Raw genomic sequence first — 9,215 nt, forward strand, 5'->3', positions numbered from 1 at the left:
GGATCCAAGTGTAACCAACTGTTACTAGTAATAATCAGATATATAGAGATTAGAGATGCATGTGAAAACATCTAAGTGTTCATAGCAGTAAAAATGAGTTTTTCTATAGGAAACAGTATACTTTAAAATGAAATGGAGATCTTTTTTAAAGGTTAAAACCTCACTCAATTTTATGTCTTACAGGGTTTATAGGGAGTTCAATATTGCATGACTGTATTAATTCAACTATGAACCTAAAAATTTATAGCCGCCTTTGAAAGAGATGTATCCTTCCTCTGGAATGTGTTACTGAATATGTTAAAGCTGTTATGAAATGCAAAAAAAATTTAAAAAAGACTTTTCTGAGATACTAAAAGTGAACCACAATGGCTTTGAACATTAGTTTTGCTACTGACTTCATAAGGGTTCTTTATTAAATTTTAATTTTATGTGCATGAGTGTTTTGAATTCATGCATCTAAGTGCACCACATGTACACAGTGTCTACAGAAGTCAGAAGAGGACAAAGGATCGCCTGGAACTGGAGTTTTAAGGAGTGGTTAGGTGAGTGCTGGGAACCGAACCAGGGTCATTTGGAAGAACAGCCTTAACCTCTGAGCCATCTCTCTAGTCCCTCATACAGGCTCTTAAGGAACTGAATCTACAATTATGAGAAACTTGCCCTTGTAGGCAAAACTTATGCTATGGTAAAGTAATATTGCTTAAATCATAAATAATGTTAAGCTTCTTAAATTTTTTCTGGGCCATCAAAGGTTAAAAATAAGCTACACACATTTGCAGTGCTGGTATTCCTGAGTGCAAACACAATTCCAGTAGTATGATTTGGACTTTGACGTGAGGAGGAAATGATTTTCCTATTTTAAAATCCATTTAGCTAGGAAATTAATCGAGAAGCGTCCATCTAATTTTCAATTGCAAGTGATTAATCTGCAATGTAACCACATATTAAAAAGCAAGCATCAAAAGAAAATTCTAATAGAATTCTATAAATGCTTGCCAAGTCACAAGCATGCTCAATTAAAATTGTATAGTTGTGGACAGATATTAGTGTCTGGCAATTCCTATCCATGTAAAAAGACATTTAGCAACATGAAACAGATAAAATCTCATTTCATATCAGCATTAATAGATAAATGTTTACTATAAATTTTGATACTAGAAAACACTAGTGAAATCAAATATTTTCCTTTTCCAATATTACATTCTTTTTATTGGTAGATTTATATTAAAATGTTGCTTAATTATTATTCCATTTTGAATTTGATCAATAAAATTTTTGTATGTTTTTACCCTCTTGCTATATACACACATGTATAATATACCTAATCTTGCCAATTGACCAGAAAGACCAAACCACTTATTCCTTGTTCCTTTACTGAAAATGTTTGCTGACCTTGGGTGAAGCACCACAGGGTTGGTGTTAGACTACTCCACATTTAGAAGCCCCACACAGCTGGTCTTGGACTGAATTGCTCTTCTGATATGACTTGACTCTTCCTCCAAAGGGCTTTTGCGCACATCCCTCTCCTGGCTGGACAATCTCTTCTGGTCGTCTCTGTGAGCACATACTACCCACTTCTACCTGGTAGATGCTTCAGCTCAAAAGCAGCTGCCTCTGGGGCCCCTTCCTGAACCAGCTACCTGCTGCAAGCACCCTGCAACTGGACAGTCTTTCATCTTTGTTTTCCTGCTAGAATGTAAGCCCCGTGATGTAAAAGTGACAACTTGCTGAAACCTGGAAGCGTCTAGAATCTAGCATTGTGTGAAGCTCATAGTGATGTCAATCACACACTTATTAAATAAATGTGAGCTGAATGGGTGAGAAAGAAACCTGAACTCTTCTGAAGTGTAAAGCAGTGCTTTGGTAATTAGCTCCCTAACTCTTTCCATACTCTCAAAAATCCCTTCCTTAATTTTAGCACCACACTTCACTCTGAATTGATCATGCCACCAAGTCCCGCCCCCTAGCCCTCTCTGTACACAGCTGCACAGTTTTCTGGACAGGGCATAACAATATGAACACACCTCTACTTTGTGTCTTTAGACTAAATTCCCAGAACTAGGCAAAGAGGCATGAAGACTCGGTTCATACAACTCTATTGTGAAGCCTTCTACTCTCACTGGGCATGTAGTCCTAGCACTCGGGAGGTAGAGGCAAAGGGATCTCTGTAAGATCCGGGCCAGTCTGGTCTGCAGAGTGAGTTCCAGGTCAGCTGGGGCTATAGAGAGACCCTGTCTCAAAACAAAACAAAACAACAAACAAACAAAAAACCAAAAAGATAATCTGTTTTCTAGGAAGGGAAGAAGGAGTCCAGGGAAGAGATAAGGACAAAGAAAAACTGTCAAATTTAAGAAGAAAAGAAAACAAAATATTTTTTTCTTTTTAAATTTTTCATGCATTCCATTTTGGGTGTGGTTATTTCTAGTGCCTATCTGGTCTTGGTTTCAGGGTGCTGAAGTAGTTCATGACACTACCAACCAGATTTGGTGTCAGTCCATGTGGTTCTCTAGGCAGGATCTGTCTCACTGGGTGTAAGTAGGGTGCTGGGGCCTGGAGGCCACTGTGCTAGGATCGTTCAGCATTGTCAAATCTAAGTATAGTCTGTGTGCTTCCTAAATGTTAGGTATCATTGTCATAAAGGCATTTGTGTGTATATGTGTGAATGAGAGTGTGTACAGGTGCTGGTGAATGCACACTGTTCTGGTTTGTTTCTCCACTGCTGTGACAAAACTGACCAATACCAACTTGGGGAGGAAAGGGTTTATTTTTCTTACATCTCCTGGGTCACAGTTCATCAGGGAGCCCAAGGTAGGAACTTCAGGGCAGGAACCTGGAGGCAGGAGCTGGAGCACAGGCCATGGAGGATCACTGGTTACTGACTTGCTCCCCTGGCCCCTGCTCAGCCTGCTTTCTTATACAACACAGGCCCACCTGCCCAGGGGTGGCACCCACAGTGGGTTGGGCCCTCCCACATCACTCAGCAATCAAGAAGATGCCCCATGGACATGGCCACAGGCCAGTCCAATGAAAGCAATTCCCCAGTTGAGGCTCCCTCAACCCAGGTGAGTCAAGTTGACTAAAGCTATCCAGCACATACACGTTGCAAGTATGTGTGGAGGCCTAAGGCCAACCTCAGGTATCGCACCTCAGGTGCTGTCCACCATATGTTTTGAGACAGGGTCTCTCATTGGCCTGGAGCTCTCCAAATAGGGTAGATTGCCCAGCCAGTGACTCTCAGGGGTTTGCCTACCAACTGGATTGCCCAGCTCTGGGGTTATAAGGCTCTCACTGTGGTTTTCCTCTCTGTAGAAGAAAAGCACAGGAAGTGAGGCATGATGGTTTGAGACTTGGGAAGGAAAGTGTTGTTGCTGGTCAGGTCTGAGTGAGACAGAGGGCACAGCGTCTCCACCCTCGGGTTCTAGGGATGGTGGGAAGTATTGCGTGAAAGTGGGATGTCACATGACATTCAAAGTGGGTTCCATGAAACACTGGTCACTTGGGGGTATTAACAGGTGCGAATTTGAAAAGAAGATCTGCAGTTGGTCAAATTTAGGTTAATTGTTCTCAAAACAGTTACAGACCAGGAGCATTGGCGTTACCCTGGAAACCATTAGAAATGTGTATTTCTGGTTTCTTCTATAAAGCTTAGGAATGTTTGGAGGCTTGGAATGAGGTTGATCCCCAGTACTGTGAAAGACAAAAAAGTGGACTGGCCATGTGCTAACAAGTGACACCATAGTATGTGAATTTGAAGACTGTCTCTTTAGGAGGAATCTGCTTAGGATAAGGCCACATGGGTTTCTCGCCTGTATATTTTACTCCTGTCATCAGCAAGCTAATGCTTCTATGACTCTCTAAATCTTTAAAAAATTTTTTTATTTTTAAACACTTTAATATTCAGACATGTTAATGTGTTTTGATCAAACCCACCCCCCATTCTATCCTCTCCAAATCCCTTCCCTATGCCATCCCACTTTCCCTCCCAAAATCATGTGTGCGCTCTCTCTCTTGTCTTAAAAAATATCCCGAGTCCATTTAGTGCTGCCTGATGTGCCTGTGCATGGGTGGCCTCTCAGGGCTGTTTCCCTGAAGAAAACTCATTGTCCTTGCCCCAGCAGCCATCAGTTGCCAACAGCTCCTCAGACAGGGGTGGGACTTCAAGAGCCACTCCCCTAACCATGCTGGGATTTCGGCTGGCTTGATCGTATTCAAGTGTCGTGCCCGCAGTCCCAACCGCTGTGATGCATGTGTGCAACTGCACTGTCATGTCTGGCAAATACTGCTTGCCGTAAACGTCTACTCCTTTTGGCTCTTACAATCTTGGCCCCCTCTTCTGCTGGGATCCCTGAGACTTGGTGGGAGGGGATGTGATACAGATTCTTCAGGAACAAAACACCATCTATATTTCCCACCTACAACAAATCAGGCTCTGGAGGCCTGTTCTCACAGGTCATCCCTAGGGGCCACTGCTTTGAGATGCTCACCCCACAGGTCAGATACACAACAGCACTTCTCTGGATTGCCAGGAGCTAGGGAGTCTGCAGTTCCAGTCCACACACTCACACACACACACACACACACACACACAGGCACACTCTTAAATTAAGAAAACTATGCAGACAGGCTCAAACCACCTCTCTCCAGCAGCTCAAGTGGAACATGACTATTTCCCAAAAGGCAGGTACAGCCTTGCAGTACTCCTTATCTCCATAAGATGGTGCTCCTACTTTTACTTAGTCTTAGTTTCTAGCTGAAATTTCAGTATGGACAAGGGACCAACATTGCAACTTAAGATACATGGCTTACTAAGATGGTTTCATACAGCTGTGTCTGCAACAGTTAAAAATTTTCATTCTTGGTCACTGAAAAATAATGAATATTCACAACATGTTGTACACAAGAAAAATTTTATTTTTCAATAATAAATCTATAGTTCCTGGGCCAAGGGAAAGTGGTAGAAGAATTACATTGAAATGTGAGTGCACAATCACTATGCCATCTCAGCTGTCTCCTTTTGATGGGAGGGAAAATATTTAGTGATTAAGTTATGAGCAATCACTATGGCCATTTAACCAGATTTGAGATCCCTGATCTGCTTTGTAGAGAAACCAGGACTTGAGAAGACTTTTTTCACAGATGCAAATTTAATCCTGGTGGTTTTAAAAAGGGAATAGGAAGCACACTTTACCAAGACATCAAAACAGTTTATCTCCTTTCCTGGGGGTGAAACTGGGGCAGAGTAGGTTGAACTGCTGCTTAAAAGTCTCATTTTAACTCTGTGGCAGTATTCTTGATAGGGCTGCCACAGTTAGCAAGTAAAAATGCAGATAACAAATTTGAATTTCATATACGCAACATCTTACTTTTATTATTAGTTGTGGTATTTTGGGTTTTTGAGACAGGGTCTAGCTATGTAGCCCAGGCTAGTCTCAAACTCCAGATTCTCTTGCCTCCACCTCCTGAGTGCTGGGATTTCAAGGGTATACCCACACACCAGGGAATATACTATTTAAAAATATATAAACATCCCTTAGCAGTCTTAAAGAACTAATAAAAAAAAAAAAAATACTGCAGTTTGTTTGAAATTCTAACTACCTAGGCATCCTGCATTTTATCTAGTCACACTGTTCCAGAGTGAGACTTACTTTCCTAATTCTCTTCCTTCTCATCTCTGACTTACAATTTCCAGAGATGACTGAGGCAGAACTGGGAAACTTCCTATTTCTTCAGGTCTTGCACTGGTCTCAGAACTTATTGGGAGAGCTGTGGAGAGGAGGTTTCTGCCCTCATGTTACATCAGAAGCCCCATGGAGCTGTTGCCATGCTGCCCCCTCTAGAGGTTTAGATGGTGAAGGGACCTAGGCTGGCTCTTAAACCCCCCCAAGCGGTCCCAGTACATGGCCAGGGTCCGTCCCGTTGCCTGCATTCCAGTGCCATGGGCACCACACCCCATAGAGCCAGAAAAGGGATTACTGTAGAAGCTATGTGTGTACCCCTAACTGCCCAGAAAAATATCCCCTCATTATTCAACCATTTTGCTAGACTCACAGAGGTCTGACTAGACGTTGGAACCACACATATACCAGAAGCTTCCTCCTAATCACCTGAATGGCTCAGTGAGCCTCTCCTGTTTCACCACCTATAATCGCTCCTCCCTGGATTTACAGCATACATTTTCTCCCTGGCACACTGCAAAGATGGTTTCAGGAAGTAGGAAAGTACACGTGATCCTTTAGTATACCACCACCATAGTCACAAAAAGAAAGACAGAGCATGAACCAGCCCCAAGCACTCTGCAGCCTCACCTGTGACTTCTTGATGTCAGAGACGGCGTAGTTCCCTTGTGATATCCATCTGGCAGATTCGGTTAGAGACAGGCCGGTTCCATACAGGTTGATGCTAAACCGCCCCTGGAACATATGTCCAGCACAAGATTTTCAGCCCATGTGACTTACTGGATAAAGGCAAAGCTGACACATTAAAGGCACTTTGGTGAGGAGAAGGATGTTAATTAATTATGATAACTACTAATTACCGGAGGTTATTTTGTTTTTTGATTGTCAGAGCCTGGCATTTTTCGTTCATCATTTCATTTATCCTTGCAAGAGGCAGGGGATATTCTTTACAGGTGGGGAAACTGAGGCCCAGAAGTGATTAACTCCCACAGGACACAGGAAGAGTTCAGCTCATACCCTGCTGACTTCCAAGTCCTCACTCGCGACTTGCTCCCTTTGGCCTCCGTAGCACAGCAATCCTAATGTTGCTCACAATTATCAGATTCCTTCAAGACCAAAATGCCACAGCCTAATTTTTCTAACAAGATCTAGCTGCCAAAGCTTCCCCAGCTTCCAGCTCCCCGGGGCTGAGAGCACACTGTGTTACCCATACAGCTGGGCCGAACTTCAAGGCGGAGGCGCGTTCCCCAGAGAGGCCAGCAGAGGGCGCGCTTGGTCTGTCCAAGATCTCCAGCTCAGTGGCACACATCCCAACCCTCCCCAGGGGTGTCTTTCAAAATGTGGCCTGGGCGCTTTGATATTTATCTCTAAGGAGCTAGTGCAGTACAGACACCCTGGATCAGTCTCTGTTTCTCTTTCAAAAGATCCTCCACGGTGGGCGGTTTTAGAGCGTGAAGATACTCTTAAGATCGCTTCCTCCCAGACTCCCAGAGCTGAGAACAAATGCCAAGTTTTCTTTTTCTTTTTTTTTTGTCTTTTTGAGACAGGGTCTCCCTATGTAGCCCCAGCTGTCCTGGAACTCACTGTAGACCACACTGGCCTTGAACTCACAGAGATCCGCCTGCCTCTACCTCCCAAGTGCTGGGACTACAGGCGTGCGCCACCACGCCCGGTGGGAAACGGGAAGTGTTTTATAAAGCAAAGGGAGCGTGGGAGGTGGTAGGCAGAGCTAACTCCCCAGCGGTGATTAGATTCTGGAGAGAGTTTTTTCAGCTTCCTAAAATTTCAGCTGGTCCATCTGTAAAATGGAAGGTGATATAATAAAAGTAATCCCTCTCATTTACTGTAGTGAGGAATAAAAGAAATTAGCCACATATAAACTGGGCTGGGCAGTGAGTTCCAGGTCAGTCTGGGCTACATAGGGAAAACCCGTCTCAAAATGAAACAAAATAAACAAAACAAAACCCCAGAAAAATAAGTATCTAAATAAACAGATAGGTGGGGTGTGGCTTTTACTTAATGGAGATACTAGTGTCTGTAACAAAAATCCTAGTATCTGTTCTGTATTTTCTTTTTTTTTAAAATTTTCTTTTTAAAATTTATTTTATGTATATGAGTACATGGCCTGCATGCGTGTAAGTGCACCTGTGTTGTGTAATGACCCCGGAAGTCAGAAGAGGGAATCAGATCCCCTGAAACTGGAGTTACAGACTGTTGTTAGCTTCCCTGTGGGTGCTGGGAATCAAATCTGGGTCTTCTGCAAGAGTAGCACTGGCTCAGCCCTCTTTCCAGTCCCCGACTTGTCCTGTATTTTCTAATTGCTTCATTCTTGTTTTCTTTGCCCAATCCAATAGTAGTTTATTTAGGGTACGGGCTTAATATTAAGTCATCTGTTTATATTAATTTTTGGTGGTAACATATGGCTAGACACTAGATAGATTTTTCCAGTAAGGATTGTATCACATATCTTCAGCTGAGAACTCAAGAATGAGGTGTAGTTAAGGGGGCCCTCTTCCTGCTGGCTCCAAAAATATGTTCTCATAAGACTTCCAAACCTTTGGGAGCTAAGGCTCTACAAATATGAACTGGGACAGAGGGTTTCTGTTCATGCAGTGACTAGTCAGTGATCCCCAATGGGGATGATGTGCCTTCAGGGGAAATTTGGCCATGTCTAGAGACAGTTTTGATCATCTCAACTGGTGGCAGGGGAGGGGTGTATGCAGCAGGGCATTGTGGGATTTCCTGACAGCACTGGGCAACTCAGCTACACAGAAATTTCCAGCCCAGGTCCCAGGTGTCCAAAGAGCAAGGGTAGATGAGAGTGCAAGGGTGGTATGGCACCTAACTCTTGACCTAGCAGAGAATAGGAGATATTTCTCACATATTTGGGGATTTATTTGTTTAAAAAATATTGAGACAGGGTCTTCCTGTAGCCCCAGCTGGCCTGGCACTCTCTATGTGACCAGGCTAGCCTCAGTCTCACAGAGATCCTCCTGCCTCTGCCTCCTGAGTGCTGGGACTAAAGGCATGCATTACCAAGCCCAGCTTTGGGATTTATTTTTGACGTCCGTACTGTGTAAATGTTGGTAGTCCTTACACTGAGTGGCCTCAATATCCAGGGCTTTGTGAATGTGACTCCAGCCTCCTCACCAAACTGTGCTTTCTATTGCTAGCCATTTTTTTTTAATTTAAAAAAATTATTTTTTTTAAGAGACAAAGTCTCTCTCAGGGCTGGAGAGTTGGCTCAGCAGGTGAGAGCATTGACTGCTTTTGCAGAGGACCTGGGTTTGGTTCCCAGCACCCACATGGCAGCTACCAACTTTCTGTGACTCCAGTTCCAGAGGACCTAACACCCTCTTCTGATATCTGTGTATATTACATGACATGGGTACATGTACATGTACCTACATTCAAGCAACATACTCATACACACAAAATAAAAATAATAGATAAAAACAGGCCAGCCTGATCTACAGAGCAAGTTCCAGGCAGCTGGAACTACAGGGAGACCCTGTCTCAAAAAAAAAAAAAAAAAAAAAA

The 9,215-nt window shown here is 43.3% G+C and overlaps 1 protein-coding gene across 4 annotated transcripts in view; it reads right to left on the minus strand.

The window, feature by feature from the left end:
• Positions 1-9,215, minus strand: part of Adamts9 (ADAM metallopeptidase with thrombospondin type 1 motif 9) — a 182,128-nt gene that overhangs the window by 9,000 nt on the left and 163,913 nt on the right. For all 4 annotated transcript variants that reach the window (XM_008827120.3, XM_029560637.1, XM_029560638.1 and 1 more), the window contains one exon: positions 6,306-6,410. In XM_008827120.3, the coding sequence (XP_008825342.1) occupies positions 6,306-6,410 (105 nt within the window). The remainder of the gene's footprint in view (positions 1-6,305; positions 6,411-9,215) is intronic.

The sequence above is a fragment of the Nannospalax galili genome, unplaced genomic scaffold (genome assembly GCF_000622305.1).
Source record: "Nannospalax galili isolate Female #2095 unplaced genomic scaffold, S.galili_v1.0 scaffold1051, whole genome shotgun sequence".
Classification (NCBI taxonomy): Eukaryota; Metazoa; Chordata; class Mammalia; order Rodentia; family Spalacidae; genus Nannospalax; species Nannospalax galili.